General features: G+C 36.7%; 2 protein-coding genes across 17 annotated transcripts in view; one reads left to right on the forward strand and one right to left on the reverse strand.

Moving 5' to 3' along the window:
* Nucleotides 1–418: 418 nt before the first annotated feature.
* On the reverse strand, nucleotides 419–10,312 carry si:ch211-13c6.2 (uncharacterized protein LOC100000125 homolog). 3 transcript variants are annotated; one of them, XM_067412045.1, is made up of 14 exons: nucleotides 10,125–10,312; nucleotides 9,948–10,016; nucleotides 9,755–9,823; nucleotides 7,827–7,851; nucleotides 5,279–5,365; nucleotides 4,711–4,859; nucleotides 4,508–4,624; nucleotides 4,376–4,406; nucleotides 3,524–4,292; nucleotides 3,307–3,376; nucleotides 2,494–2,571; nucleotides 2,304–2,405; nucleotides 1,632–2,223; nucleotides 422–1,450 (listed from the first exon to the last, which is right to left on the reverse strand). In XM_067412045.1, the coding sequence occupies exons 2-14, from the start codon at nucleotides 10,005–10,007 to the stop codon at nucleotides 1,224–1,226; spliced, it is 2,376 nt and encodes a 791-aa protein (XP_067268146.1). In that variant the 5' UTR covers nucleotides 10,008–10,016; nucleotides 10,125–10,312; the 3' UTR covers nucleotides 422–1,223. The 3 variants fall into 3 exon arrangements, with proteins under 3 accessions (XP_067268145.1, XP_067268146.1, XP_067268147.1); XM_067412046.1 differs by lacking the exons at nucleotides 7,827–7,851; nucleotides 10,125–10,312 and having other exon boundaries at nucleotides 424–1,450; nucleotides 9,948–10,017; XM_067412044.1 differs by lacking the exons at nucleotides 9,755–9,823; nucleotides 9,948–10,016; nucleotides 10,125–10,312 and having other exon boundaries at nucleotides 419–1,450; nucleotides 7,827–9,648.
* A 2,966-nt stretch (nucleotides 10,313–13,278) lies between these two features.
* The window catches only part of trioa (trio Rho guanine nucleotide exchange factor a), a 122,617-nt gene continuing 119,307 nt past the window's right edge, over nucleotides 13,279–16,588 (forward strand). For all 14 annotated transcript variants that reach the window (XM_067412369.1, XM_067412370.1, XM_067412372.1 and 11 more), the window contains exon 1: nucleotides 13,279–13,561. In XM_067412369.1, the coding sequence (XP_067268470.1) occupies nucleotides 13,492–13,561 (70 nt within the window). In that variant the 5' untranslated portion in view covers nucleotides 13,279–13,491. The remainder of the gene's footprint in view (nucleotides 13,562–16,588) is intronic.

The raw sequence follows: 16,588 nt of genomic DNA on the forward strand, positions 1-16,588 counted from the left end.
CGTTTGCTGTGACGTACTCGCTAATGGCGCCATTGAATGTGAATGTTCTTCAGTTCAGCAAGAGGTTGAGCTGGTCTGCGCATCCCATATATGCGGCTGCTTTGAATAAAACTGTTATAGCTATTTCATTAGTCTGAAAAAGTAATAAAACTATGTATGCATGTTGCGTGTGTGTGTATATATATATACACAACATTTAAAACGTAATATTGATGAAAAAATACCCTTGTACTATTAAGTATGAACAAAGTTCAAATCTATCTTCATTATAAATATATAACTAAATCCAGTTTTGTATTTAGCTGTTCACACAAAAATATGACCGTGATGTTTAAAGACAGAATTCACTAAAATTACTTTAATTTACAATGGTTTGGCACTTCAGTACTAGGTGTTTAAAATTCGGGCACTAGTTATATAGTATACAACCAATGTTCATTGAATACAAATTTAAATATTGAAGAAAAATTTCAATATTGATTAAAAAAAAAATACAAGATTGGGTTGAACAGTTTATTTTTTTTAATCAACATCTTAACATTCTTATTGAACCATTTGAACATAAAAAACCCATCACAATTTCACAATACACAAACCAAATTGAAAAGCCCATATAAAGTAGGCAATGAATCTTTAACTGAAAAGCAGTGAGAAATGGCAGAAAACAGTATTATATTTACTATAAGATCAAATAATGTAGGATATTTTTAAAGGGATAGTTCACCCGAAAATGAAAATTTGATGTTTGTCTGCTTACCAATAACCATCCAAGATGTAGGTGACTTTGTTTCTTCAGTAGAACACAAATGATGATTTTTAACTGCAACCGTTGCCGTCTGTCAGCCGTATAATGCATGTCAATGGGAACTCCATCTATCAGAGTCAAAAAAACATGCACAGACAAATCCAAATTAAACCCGCGTTGTGTCTTAGGAAATCAATGTGTCGTCACGAGCCACAGGGTTTAATTTGGATTTGTCTAAGCAAGTTTTATTTACTCTTATAGTAGAAGTTCCCATTGACACACATAATACAGCTGACAGACAGCAATGGTTGCAGTTAAAAATCATCATTTGTGTTCTACTGAAGAAACAAAGTCACCTACATCTTGGATGCGCTGGGTGTAAGCAGATAAACATCAAATTTTCATTTTTGGGTGAACTATCCCTTTCTCAAGCTAAAGCTATATCACATCATGAAGTATCCGACTCATCATCTTAACTTTATCTACGAGCCACAAGCTCCAGAAGAGTTGAGGCAATTTTGTCAAGACTGGTGGAGGTGCTCGCTTCTGGAGGTGGTGAGGAGGATGGGTGGAACGGGTCGTAGAGTTCCTCGCTAGGTTGACGGTCATTCTGATGGGACCTCTGCTGTGCTCTCCCAAGATACATCCTTGCTTCTTCTTGTAGAGAAGTTGGTGGGAAGTTACCAGGAGACTTGCCAAAGCTCTCTGAAAACAAGATAATCAAGAGATCATGACGAATGAAGATGCTATACAACAAAAAAATTATACTAGTTCAAAAAGTGGGTACAAAATTCTTTGAAACACTTTGAAATACTGTCATCTGCTTCTCAGGAAGACTAGTTTGCCCTGCAACCACTTGAAACATGATAACTGGGTGTTAGTTTACCTTGAAAACCTCTCCCAGCACCTGCAGGGCCTCTGTCTTCAAAATGCTCAAATGAACGTCTTCTTTCAGAATCCACATTTCCAAAGCCTCTATAATCGCCTTCGTAATATCTTGTTTCTTGAGTTCTTCTTGGAGGTTCTTCTCTGGAAGCTCTGGAATATTCTTCGTAATGTTGTTCCTTTTCTCTAGGATCATCATATCGTCTCCTCTCTGGATTACCTTGAGGGTTCTCTTGAAACCTTGTTTTTTGAAATCCTCTGGGATCATCAGTGTACGGCCTTTCTTCTTGACCACTGGGATAACCGTCAAACTGGTTTGACCCCTTGTAATTATCTTCATAACGTCTGGTCTCTCTAAGACCTCTGGGGTCATCCTCACCTTGTCGGACCTCTCGAAAATCTCGGGGGTCATCTCCATATTGTCCGGATTCTTGGAAACCTCTGGGATCATTTTCATATCGTCTGATCTCTTGGAAACCTCTGTTTTCTGAATACATGCCATCTGGATCATCCCTTGGGTCGTTATGTGCATCTCTGCGTTGGTCCGTCTGCTTTACCCCTCTGTGATCAATTCCAGATTGTGAAGATGGGCCCTTTAGATGGATAACAAAAAGATGACTAATTATACTTAAATTAAATGAGAATGATCCCTAAAAGATAACACTGTGCTTACCCCAGCTGTTCCGGTTTTCTTTGCTTGGAACTCTTTCAAAACTGTGCACAGCTTTTCTTTAAGAAATCTGGCGTCATCCATATTTTCAATCTGGATGTCACTCTGACATTTAAAAAGAATATGTTCAAATGAAAACTCCAGTCATTAAATTACACTTTCTTTTCATGTTGGTCAAATATTCAGCACTCACAAGTATGTCCAGAACATTTTCATGTTTTGGATCAAGATGGGATGTACTTCCAGGATCCACAAATTGGTTATTGAATGACTGTAAAGAGAGAAAATTGATGAGAATTCCAATAAACACCAAGTATTTTTACATATAGTTGAGCTACAGCAGATTTTTGTGTTGTTAAGCTACAGTCTACATCTCTCCAAGTATATATGGCACAATGCATGACTGAATATTTGAAATATTAAATACATTTGCACGCACAAAGACAGTCGAAGCCAACTGTAGGTAAGGCGTATACATGCTGGATGAAGACGAGCTACAAATCACATTTACTTCTGTTAAGGTGCATACCAGCGAAATTTCACTAACAAAAAGAGCCACCGTCTATCAATAGTGTAGCGACGAATGAAGCACAGTTCACAGTTCACACAGAAGTCACGTTCAAACAAAGCATCTTTCTGTTGGTTAACGTGGCAAATTTGCGCGAACCCATTACAAAATCTTTCACACGTAGGCGAAATTCACAATCACATGGATTTCTGTTTAAACGACTGTAATTCAACCGTGAAAGTTAACTGAATAACAGTAAATCTTACCACACCAGTCTGACTTCACAAAAACAGACTTGTGTATACATAACATTTTAAAAAGACAAAATTATTGCTTTAGTTTAACTGAAATTTAACTGCATGTAAACGCACTTAATGGGTCAAGTATGTCATCAAAATATCTATGCAACATATTTAAAACAAGTTAATCAATCATTTTGTACTCAATGTATTTGTTTTTGAGTTTAAACCCAAGGGTTTAGAGGCACTGCAGTTTTACCGGAGGTGGAGGCTTTTCTCTGAACTGTCCTCCTCTTGGGTTCTCTTTTTGGGTAGATTTATTTGTATGTCTGAAATAAGAATTGTTAAAAGAAAAAACTGATGACAACAAACTAATGTAAATTGGTGTAAAAATACTAATAATTGCATCAAATTTCATAATGCACAACAAAGTTTATGATTTTCTGAATGTGACTATTAAATGATCAACAAGCCACCTCATATGTGCGAGTGCTATTTCCTCTGCGGTTGCATCAGAGAATCTGCTCTTCTTTTTCTTTTTAGCTGGAATCGCTTCCTGTGAATATGCTCTTGGATCTCTGGGCTCAAACATGTGGGGGTAACCTTGCATCTCATTAGCGTTGTCCCAAGTTCCTCTGTGCATTTCTCTGACAGTCCCTCTTCTTTGCTCGTCATGAAAGCTTCTTCCATGCATTGGCATGGGATTTGTGGCAGGGTTTTTCTCTTCATAAGTTGCATATCGTCTACCTTCCATTTGCTCTGCCTGATATTCTGATTCTCCAGGACGCTGTATTCGGAGGTCTTTGTCATTAAATCGGTTTCTTGGCAGGCCTTCATTATACGCGTTCTCTTGGACATCTATAGACATATGTCTATCACCTCTTGAGAACTGTCCTTGGGCAACAACTTCTTCATAGTCTTCTCGAAGTCTCCTTCCACCCTGGTCTGCATAGGGCCTAGTATGCATTTCTCTTTCAGGATAATTATCTCCTCGTGGGACTCTTCCTCGAATGTCAGCTTCTTCATATGATTTTTGATGTCGGTTTCCTCCGGGATAGGATTGCTGGTGGATTGCATCATCTGGATTAGGTCTATCATACTGGTCGTACTTTTCGCCAGTATAATATGGTCTCCCATGTTCTTCTAAGTATGCCTGTTTATGAATATCTTTAGCCAAAGGTGACTTCCTACTAGAGTCTCGTCCATAGTAGGGTTGCTCATGAACACTGGACTGTAAATCTCTTCCTGCAAGGTACAAAATTTTGTTTAAAATTTGACACAAAATGAGATTCTGTACTATAAAAAGGCGGCTGCTGTAAAATATTCACCTTTGTAATTTGTAAAATCTCTTCTGAGTGCCTGAAATGAAATTACAGCTGAATGTTAATTCATATTTCTAGGTGTTCTATGTAAAACAATTTCAAAATAATCAATTTTATAAGCAACAAAGATGATAATACCACTGGCGTTCCCCATCCCTCCTGCTTTTCAACTACTGCAGCTTTGGCTCTGGCAACGAGACCTGGTTGTTTCTGTGCGTTGTCATGCCATGTCACCAAATCTGGCCTTTTCAGTTCCTAATAAGACAGATCTAATGTAACCACTTAATTTTACTCTGAACAGTATAAGAGTGCAAGTAAGATGAGGAACAATGCCACCATACCAAGTATTTTTGTCGGTGCTTGCGTCCAACGATATGGGCCACCATACTAAAAAGGTCCATATCAACGGCACACATTCGGCACCTGTACTTTAACACAGTTTTGCCATCGTCAGTGACATGATCTTCAATCTGTCTCAGGGAGCTGAGACCTGAACAAAGAAAGAAGGAAAAGTTAGCGGTTTATTCAATTGAACGACTAGGCTATGTGAAACAATGCATAGTTTCACCCCTATATAAACTTTTTTCTCACATCATGTCATTCCATATTATTTGTTTTCTTCAGTGGGACATAAGATATTCTGAAAAATGTCTCAGCATTTGTTTTTGGCTATACAATGAAAATAAAAAGTGTACCAAATTCCAGTGTTATTTTGGACCCCATTGACTTCCATTGTATGGGCAAAAACAGTTCAAACAAAATATCTTTTGTGAATCATACAGGTACGGAAAGATATGAGGTGAGTAAATGATGACTAAACTTTCATTTTTGGGTGAACTAGCCCTTTAAGACGTTGCCTCATTATTTCACTGGTGCTCTAAACCAGTTTTGGTGATAAAGTCATCTTACCAATAATGGGCTCATCAAGCTTCAGGTATTGCAAATATTCGATGATGTCTGTCCATTCCGGCAGTGGAGGTTGTATCGGAATCTTTCCTATAAGGATAGAATAAGCTCATAAAACATGTTCGTTTCAAAAGATTACAAATATACAAAAAAAACTTTATGTCTGAAAGATCTTATATTTCTTTCTACTGCAGCAGAGTCTTCAAAGTAACTCAAAATGTCTGAAATATGCCCACCCTGTTCCAAAAAGTGCATTGTCATGCATTATATATATTTTTTTATAAGCAGTTTCTACCCATTTAAACAGGTCAGATTACAGTAATGGATGTTCTTTGGTACAACCACAGGGCATTAAGTATTGAGGAACATTCCCAGAAATTTGCTGATAAGGATTCCTCCAAAATGTTGATGTTTGCTTCAATATTGTGTTTCCATTTGACCTACTATCAAACAGTAAAAGACAAAGTTCATTTTTGTGTGCCTCCTTTCCGATGAAACAGTTCTTGTGCCATCCTTCTTACCGGTATAAAATGGACATTCCCATTCATTTCTGCTGAAACATCACATTTCCATGAAAATCCAGGGGAGGCCCTCAAATGTTCAGCAATCATAAAAGGCATCACTTGGTGAAACACAACCCGTTCTTAAATTGTTGAGTAATGCTGAAGCATTACCAAATTGTCCCATCCACTCAAGGATCCATATGGGCATCTCAAGATCTCTAGAATCTAAGAAGCTTTGGGGCAACATCCTTTAACATCAAAGTCCAGTAACTTCACACAGAAGTCACGCTGAAAAGCAGTGCGAGAAACAGGTTTTGCAAAGGTGATGAGCTAGTAAACCGGTTGTACTAGCATTCACACATCGCTAAGGCAAAACAGTAACCCCAGGATTGAGACCAGTCTGAAAGATGCTGTGGAAATGTATACTTATACACATGTGATACTGTTCATACACAAAATATGTATGGCATACTTGCTTGTCTAGTCCTCAATGTCTCCTTTGAATCACCATTATAAAAGGAGACACTATGAAATTGAAATAAAAAAAAATCAGAAAATCTGCCAAGCACACTGAAAATTGTGCTATTTACAGCACGACTTTTTTTTTTTTTTTACACCGGATGGCATGAACAATGAGGTGAACCACGAATTCATTGTTCAGATGTACTTCTTAAATAATTTTTATAAATACTATGATGTATCTGGGCATATAATTTTTGTAATCTTTAAATCAAAAACATGTCCCTTTACAACGACATTGCACCGATCAGAAGAGAAGGCTGACCTCCAGCAACCTGTCACTTGCAATGAGACATTTGCAATTAGCAAACGAAAACAGTCCAATCAGTTCCTGATAGACAAATTCAAGTCCCACCTTACATTTTTCCCCTCATCTGAGAAGTCGTCTCACTCAGATATACACTGCAATTTCCGTTTCATGCCAACCTTACACATAAAGCCGAAAAATTCACCAACGTCCGCCCTACATTCCTGAAAAAAAATTGTCAAAAAAAAAGTGCTATTCCTGTTTCTTGAAGATTCCATGGTTTCGCTGTATCCATAAAAATCCACTTATGCATTTCTCTTCTCAGGTCTGTGTGATTTCAACAGGATTCTGTTTCTTTTCCGTCTTCAAATCCATGACTGACTGAAAACTACATCAGCTAGGTCTTCACATTACTTTTGGGGGGAAAAAAATTAGTTCTTGTGATGATTCATATCATCAGCGGTGAATTCTTTGAGTTTGATAGCAGTCCATATATTTTGATGGCAGAAGGACATCTTTCTCAATGGAAACCCTACTGAACCTATGGAACGATACCTGACACTTTGAATACTTACAAACTCCTTGAGATTTCTGTTGAATTTCCTGATAGGATACAGAATTGTGCTTCTAAGCACAATAAAATGACAATATAATCTAAAAAACTATGACAAATAATTTAAATTCTGGGACACTAAGGGTGTGTTCACACTTGTAGTTCAGTTCTCTTGGTCCAGACCAAAAATAATATGATATAAAATAGAATTAGAAAATGTGTAAAGAAATCAAAACAGCACAAAGAATTCCACTGTCACATACAGATCTGCTGCAACGGCAAGCGGTTCTGATGCCTATACCAAACTGTAATGGGCAACATAGCTCCTATGATGAGAAAAAACAGGTATTCTTGAGCCTTCTGCCCTTTTTAGGGTTTACATCTTGTGAAATTACATCCAGTTTTTGGTTCTTTTAGATGTCTTTGCATTCATATTTCAGTTAAACTGCACCTGAAAATGTGGGTCTCTGACCCCTTGTTTGGTGCGCACCAGGGTTCAGATGGCAGTGTTCACACTTATTCAAATGAACCGCTCTAACAGAGCAATCGCACCAGAGTTCATTTTAATCAAACCAAACCTGCCAAGTGTGAACATATCCTTAGTAAAATCGTATTACACTGATTCCAACTCTGTCTGAACAAAACTTGATTTTTCTTCTTTAACTGAACACAATAGGGAAACTATAAATTAATTTTTTGTATCACAAAGTTGTGATTTTTACTACTTACCCTGTGCAGCAAGGGCTTCCTCTTTCTTTGAAGAGAAACAGTGGAGGAAAAACAGGGACAGGTGATTATACGTTTTACTTATGTGCACTTCATTAGGAGTTACTTGCAATACTGAAATAAAGTAAACAGAAGTTAATAATGACAAAGCAACAAAGACTGTTGAGATAGTTGATGGTCCAAACCCCAGAAGGGGGAGACCTTCTTTCAGCATTGGGCTCTTGATTAAGGCACTTAACCCGGGGAACTCTATGGCACCCGTATTGTGCATCACTCTGAGTAAAAGTTAAAAGGTTGAAGAACTAAAAGTACAGACATCATAATGTGTGTGGTAAAAGGAATCCAAATTCTCCAGAAGCAATCCACAAGGTTGGGTTTCACTTGTTCACAAGATGAAATAATGAGGAATTTCATAAAAGCTGAAGAGTACTGTGCCACAAAAGTGTAAAAGCATAAGAGTCCTGAACGGTCCAGTGAGAATGTACCTAATATAAGTCATTCAAAGACTAGCAACAAACATGAAAATGTCTTATTGGATTTAAGCAGGATTCAGTACAATATTTATTCAGGTAGAACCTGTGTTATTTTATAAAACAATTTTTTGATTACCTACAGTCCAGCCCTTTCTGTTCAGAACCCAATGAACCGACAATGACAGAAAACCACAACAGCATGTGGAAGTTATAATGTCACAGAAGTCTCCGCACAAAAACAAAATTATGCGGGAAGAATTTATGGTCAGAATTTCCATTTGACCAAAAGTAGCAAGTACTGACTATTTCCCAGGCATAACTAAAATATTTTCGTGCTCAAGGATTGCTTGTTTACTTGCCTGAAACAAAACCTTTCAAAGATTCAATGTAATGAATGTCACAAACTTTGGAAAATGAATGCAACAAGTTCTTCCTTGTGAACATTTTTTGTTACAACCTGTGCAGTCTGACTCCCGGAAGCATTGCGGCCAGCCAAACAGACTGGAATGTGCAGATTTCGATAACTCTTGCCATTTTAAAATGCAACATGCATCCAATGATCCTTTGGCAGTCATGAAAAGAAGCACATCATCTTGTTGCACCAACAACAACCACACTGGCTGTCGTCTGACAAACAACAGCACATTTTTGTGCTGATGACAAGTATTTGGAGTAGTGTGAGGACGCCCTCAGACTACAAAAATAAACAACGCAACACATTATAGTGCTGAGTCTTCTCAGTCATATAGAAGTGTACAAGGATATCCATCTGTTCAGGAGACTGAAGAAAACCCAAAAAGATAAACATATAAAATGGCATTTGGTCCTCAAAATGTTATGTAACTGGCATCTGATATCTCAGTGTGTATTCACACATGAGTCCTCTTTAAAAGAACCAGAAGTGGACCAAGAAAGAGGACTCGGATCCTTTTTTGGTCCTCTAAAGTAGTAATGAGGTTTTTGACCTCATTGTGTTTGTACTGCTGCTTACTGTAAAGACAAAGAAATGTCACTCAAAAACACTCCAGTGTCCACACAACTCATCCTAGACTGCTTTAAAGAAGAACGAGTAGCGTTTGGGACTGGTAAAGCAATGCGGACATAACCTGTATACAAGTGTATACAGTGTCCAAGACAAAGGAAACAAACAGGCAAAATGTGGTTCGCTGTTTGATCTTTGTTCCTTAGAAGACCTAAAGTTGAATGAAGCAGAAAAGTGAATAAAACAATATCAATTATATTACTGTCTTAAACTACTCAAAAATGTATTATTGTAATACATAACACAAAAAACAGATATACTAAACTGCTATACAGCCTATATATATATATATATATATATATATATATATATATATATATTCAAAAACACATTACTACAGTCTTCAGTGTCACATGATCCTTCAGGAATCATTCTAATATGCTGAATTGGTGCTCAAAAATTTGTATTCTTCTTACCTTCAAATGTTGTACTGTAGTCACGTGGATTTTGTAATGGGTTTCGCCCCTTATTCTTTTATCGCAGATCTGAGGAACGAAAGTTATCAATATTACTTATCTATAATAAAGTCACATCAATGCATTTACATCAAGATATAATAAACAGAATAACATTAATATCTGTTTTTGTGCACTCGTGTGACGGATTTACCATGCAGTCAATGAAGGTGTTGGCCTGGTCATCGTCGTACACTGTCAGTAAATCAGACATCTCTGCAAACTAAAATAAGACACAATGTTAGGATGCTATTCGCTTAATATGTTCATGCGAGATTAATAGCGTTCAGACAACATGAATCAAGCAGATGTGTCACACACGTTTACGCACCTACTGTAATGCCTCGACCGGAAGAATTAGCGATAGATTTGCAAATTAGCGACTCTTAAGCGCGTTTAATGAACCTAACACAAAACTGTTCTCTTGAACATGAAAAAAAAAAAGATGGTAAGAACAAATTTAGTGAAAAAATAATTTTTGCGTTAGGCCGCTTCTTTCGTCCTTGTCTTCTTCTGTGGTAAAATTATATTTGCTACAAATACGTTTGTACCACCTAGTGGATGGGTGCGAATAGTTTACAATAAATAAATAAATAAATAAATAAATAAAACAAAATAAAATTTTGTTGCCAACCTGTATGACTTTTTTTTTTCTTAATAAAATGAGATGTTATGTATAATGTTAAGAACTCACAGACTCAGTCACCATTCACAATAGAAAGCAAACAATGAAAGTTTATGGTGACTGAGACTTGTTCTGTCTTACATATTATTTTGTGTCCCAGAGAACAAAAGTCATACAGCTTTAGGATAAAACTGATGAAATATTTTTGATTTGTTAGATGATTTTAATATAGGTGAGTTAGGAACAGCATTATGATAAAATTCAGCTTTCATCTTTGCCAAAAACAGGTTATCTGAAGGCAGCTACCCAATGCAGATACAGTTTTACCCACCAGGGGTCGATGTGATTCAATAAGTGTGAGCTTTATGACATTTGCCAGGGGCAATAGTGAAAAATACAGTACATTATATCCACTGACAAACAGAAACATCATTCTCTACCTCTCTTTTACAATTTAATGTAAAAGAAAACCAAAAGATTGGGAGAATTATGAAAAAGAGAGGAACTTGAAAAGTATTTATGCATGACAGCATAATGGGAAACTTTTTAACCTTCCTATTGGACTAAGAAACTGTGATCTTTGAGTTAGATTTGACCTGCATTAAAAACAAACAAACATAAAACCTCCAAGAGACCTCCTCTAGGACTACATTCACTCTAATTATCACATGTTGATGTGATAATTAGTGTAAAAAATATTGTTAAAGGGATAATTCATCCAAAAATGATCACCCAAACCTGTATGAGTTTCTTGCTTCTGCTGAACATAAAAAGATATTTTGAAAAATGTCTCAGTATTTGTATTTTGCTATATAATGAAAGTCAAATTGGACCAAATTCCAGTGTTATTTTGGACCCCATTGACTTCCATTGTATGGGCAAAAACAGTGAAAACATTTTCTAAAATATTTTCTTTTGTATTCAACAGAATACAAAGATGATGACAGAATGATGACAACATTTTCATTTTAATTTTTGGGTGAACTATCCCTTTAAAAAACTTTGGGAGACAACTTTTGAAAAAAATAAAAATAATAATAATACCTGTATAATTGCTTTTGGCATTTGACTATATGTCACGTCATAACAAGTTATTGGTTCACACACTTGTAGTTCACAAATAAACAAATTATGTGCTTCGCAAATAAATGCCCATTGTGACGTTTCACATCTGTAATAATTCATTCACCCTCAGTTATGCAAAACATTTTGGTTTTTAGAAACAGGCGTTTAGGAAAGTAGCCTACTAAACTGGTTTTTGTTGCCATGTAGGATATATATAGGAGAAAATTACAATGTGCCTTTATTGAAAATGAACCAGAAATGACCTGAAGGCTATATGAGGGTAAAATTTGAGTGTTTATTCATTTGGGGTGTTTAAAGGATTAGTTCACTTTCAAATTAAAATTTCCTGATAATTTACTCACCTCCATGTCATCCAAGATGTTTTTCTTTCTTTCTTCAGTCAAAAAAAAATTAAGGTTTTTGATGAAAACACTCCAGGATTTTTCTCCATATAGTGGACTTCAATGGAGCCCAAATGGTTGAAAGTCAAAATTACAGTTTCAATGCAGCTTCAAAACATTCTACATGATCCCAGATGAGAAATAAGGGTCTTATCTAGAGAAACCATCACTCATTTTCTAAAAAAAAAAAAATTACAATTTTATTCCTTTTAACCATAAATGCTCATCTTGAACTAGCTCTCTTCTTCTTTTCTATTAGAATTCCGGCAGTGTAGACACTGCTAAGTGTATTACTGCCATCCACAGGTCAAAGATTGAACTAATTGTTATATACTTGCACTAGCATATTGTATATGACAATTTAGTTCAAACTTTAACCTGTGGAAGATGAGCATTTATGGTTAAAACGTATATAATTTTAAATATTTTTTTCAGAAAATGAGTGATGGTTTTTTCTAGATATGACCCTTATTTCTCGTCTGGGATCGTGTAGAACGCTTTCAAGCTGCACTGAAACTGTAATTTTGACCTACAAACGTTTGGAGGCCATTGAAGTCCACTATATGGAGAAAAATCCTGGAATGTTTCAAAAACCTTAATTTCTTTTCAACTGAAGAAAGAAAGACAAACATTTGGATGACATGGGCGTGAGTAAATTATCAGGAAATTTTAATTTGAAAGTGAACTAATCCTTTAAAGGGTTAGTTTACGAAAAAATGAAAATAATGTAATTTATTACTCACCCTCATGTCGTTCTACACCCGTAAGGACCTACATTCATCTTCGGAACACAAATTAAGATATTTTGATTATTGATTAAATCCGATGGCTCAGTGAGGCCTGCATTCACAGCAATGCTGCCTCCTCTTTCAAGATCCATAAAGGTACTAAAAACATATTTTAAACAGTTCAGTGGTTCTACCTTAATATTAAAAAGCGACGAGAATACTCCTTGTGCGCAAAATAAATAAATAAAAAAGATAAAAATAAAATAACGATTTTTCAACAATAAAGTGATGGGCCGATTTCAAAACACTGCTTCGGAGCTTTACGAATCGAATCAGTGACTCGGAGCGCCAAAGTCACGTGATTTCAGCAGTTTAGCCGTTTGATAGGAGATCCGAGTCACTGATTCGATTCGTAAAGCTCCGAAACATTTTAGGTTTGAGAGAGAATTAAGACATTTTTGTAAATCAAAACACCTTTCTAATGAATATATGATTCATGAAGAGTGACCAGGAAAATTTAAAATTCCATCATATTCCCCCGAAAAAATCATTATGGGACCCCTGAGGACCCAGTTAAGGTCAGTGGAAAGGGAAAAGGCTGCTTTTCTGAAGCAAACTCCCGCCCCCTGCCGTCTTCCCTGACTCTTCGTCTCAGCTACGCTTGGGAGAGCCGCCGGCCGGCGCTATTAATTTGTGTTATCCAAGATGGAGGAGGTTTTGTGATGTTCCCCAGCACTCAGAAGTGATCCTTTTTCCGTCCGTGTCAGATCATTCCTCAGACACAGGGGCGGACATCTTTTAAATCCTTCTGCCTGTGGGGGAATTAAAGAGCAACTTTAGATTTGGATATTAGTTTTTTTTGTGTTTTTCGCCACAGCCATGAGCTCGGGGGAAGGGGCCGAGGAGGCGGCTAAGGACGCGGCCGATATAGCGACGTTCTTCAAATCTGGTAAGCCTGAAGCTCGCGAGGCTGCTCTGATTGAATGGCGCGAGCCACCGCGCGGCTGCGGGACATTGTTCGTGCACTGCCGCTCATAGGGTGGGTGGGGAGGTTGGATCGCACTGGACATTTGCAGTCGTTTTTGTACCATACAAATGCATTAAGTGCAAAAAAAAAATCTCTGTAATGTTGGTTTGACAACCAGCGTTAGAGTGAAAATGTGGTTTATAACGACCTAGCTGGAGAAATATCAGTTGGTCGTGCCGTTAGCTCGAACCATAGGTGGCCGTTGGTTAGATTTTAATATCATATTTACAGAAATCACAATCACTTACTGTGGCTTTAGCAGCTTTGGAAGTAAAAGATTTTTGTTAAATATATTTGGGTGCAACTTGTGAGCTGAAATATAAGGTTATCTGGAGTGGTGTGCAGGCAGGCCACCATATGAATAAATAAATTATACTCCCAGATGCACAGATTTTTAACCCCTCATGAATCATCTCTAGTGTTATTCTCAATACTATATTATCTTGATTTGGAGGCAGCCATTAGAAATAAAGTAAATTCAAAGTGTCAGTCCCTTTATGCTACTTTTAATGATCCATTACTGAACTGACAAATAAAATTGCGCTATTTTCAAACACAAGACTATCAGTTATTCATACAATCAGTAGTTTATGAACGATCAGACGGATCTGAGAATCAAAGGTAGTCAGCAATGTAAACAATGACCTGGCGTGGCACTCCAACTCCCTGCTAACTAGCTAGCATTGTGTGATAGATTGAGGTGGTGAAAGACTATTTAATACCTCAGCACTTAAAGTCATAAGGTCGTTATTCACATTCAAAAATAATGACTGACGCGATTGCGGGTATTTTGATTAGATTTCGCTAAAAATCAGGGTTAATCTGTTGCCTGATTGACTCGTGTAGCATTTGGTTGCTAAGTTAGCAAAGCTATTCCAGAAAGATTGATGACACAATTATCTGCTTATGAAATATCATATTCATTTTAAACAAATATTAGATTGCTTTTATGTTAGTGAAGATGTAATGTGGTATATAAACAGGGATTTAATTGAACTATCTGATGATGATGATGATGTATAGGGTTATAGATCACAAATATGACGCATATCTTATTGTTTATAATTCTAATAGCAGGACTTTCATCTGCAAGCCCAGGTTAATCATTCACAAGACTCTTTTTAATGCCTCTGCATAATGCATTCAGGAAACATTTAGACCAAGACTAGGTCACAAAGTCCTGTCCTACTGAATACAACCATCCTAAACCAGCCTAAGCTGGTTTCAAGCCGATTCTGGACACTTTTAGCTGGTCATTCTGATTGACCAGCTTGGCCAGGCTGGGAGACCACCTTAAACCAGCTTAGACTGGTTATAAAAGTTTTTCTTTTTGGGTAACCTTAAGTCTTAAAGACACTAGACAATGATCTAAATGATTTATTTAGTTGTTTTTAAAGTATTATGATAAGTTGCATCAGTTTCAACACAAATGACAGTACCCTCTTGAGATTCAAGCATAGCGGTTTTGTTTTGGGTTAGGTAGTGAAACCACAATTGGAAGTGCTGTATCTTGCAGATTTCATGCCGGAAGACTTTGGTTGTTTCAGTAACCTCTCAAGAGGCTTTTGGTTTTAAGCATTTTGCCACTATTATTACCCACTTTGCAGCATCTTGATATTTGTGTTGTTTGTGCCTGTGCAAGTAAGTTAGTCCTGTATTATTCAGTTTTTGCACATATCAGTGAACCATCATGTTTGAACATGCATCAGCTCATAGACTCTCTCTAACTCCACCTCCTCACCCCTGTACTCACTAAACACCTTGACCCGCTGTTTATCATCCGTCTACATGCCATAGAAATGAATCTCCTTGTCTGTGTCTGATACAGCAATGATGATGTTTTCAACATTGATAGTAATAAGAAATGTCTTGAGCACCAAGTCAGCATGTTAAAATGATTTCTGAAGGATCATGTGACAAGGAAGACCTGAGTAATGGCTGCTGGAAATGATCTTCTTTCTGAGCAGATCTTCACAATTTTCATTAGGTTCATATCTGTAGTTATTTGTTCTGCCATTCATGATTGGCTTTTTGTTGTCCTTAAGGTTTGTCGTCTCTTGGTTGTTTTTGTGTTGGGACTAGTATGTGAGTGTTCCTCATCAAGTACATACATGTTCACCTTTTGATTATTATTATTGCCTCTATGTGTCTAATTTTTAATTTCCAACCTATTTTGGGTTATTTTAAGCCAGCCATATAGACATTTTTAAACAATAGTTGGGTTAAATAAACTACCCAGCAGGTTGGGCAAACATTTATTGGTTTAAAACAACCCAATCGCTGGGTTTGTCCATTTTCAACTCAACTTGGGTTGTTTTTAACCCAGCATTTTTTATAGTCCACCCTCATTTATTAGAAATTCATTAAGAAATGTAGACCAACGCACGTTTTTGACAGCTGTACAGCGTGTCATTTTTGAGCAACCAAATAGAAATGCAAATTGATAGAAAGAGAGCAAGCAAGATCTTCAAACAAAGCCAAGTGTACCATCTTCAAACCCAATAAACACCTTTAATACAGACATTGATCTCTCATTAGCTGTATCTATGAACATCTGCGTTGCTACAGAGAAACCTTGCAGCTTGAGCTATAACGCACCCTGTTTTACTCTATGAAATGTCTTTAAGATGCAACATCTGTATAAAATTTCACCTTAACACCACGATTATAAGGCCACACAGAGTATGTATTTTTTTGCGAATGTGTGGTTTCAGTTGTTGCTACACTTCTTTGTGAATTTAGAATACATTTTAGTATGGAAATTATTGGATGAGTCATAATTTGTTCATGAAAATGTTCTTATGCAGATTTCTTGACCTAGTGTCAATAAAGCCCTGTGAAATCTGTTTAATTTTTTCCCAAATTCCATTTTTTCCCATTTGAATTTTTGTGGATTCTTTTGATTTATTTATCCAAAATATGCCAAATTCTGTGAAATTCCACATTATA

The sequence above is a fragment of the Chanodichthys erythropterus genome, chromosome 15 (assembly GCF_024489055.1).
Source record: "Chanodichthys erythropterus isolate Z2021 chromosome 15, ASM2448905v1, whole genome shotgun sequence".
Taxonomy (NCBI): domain Eukaryota; kingdom Metazoa; phylum Chordata; class Actinopteri; order Cypriniformes; family Xenocyprididae; genus Chanodichthys; species Chanodichthys erythropterus.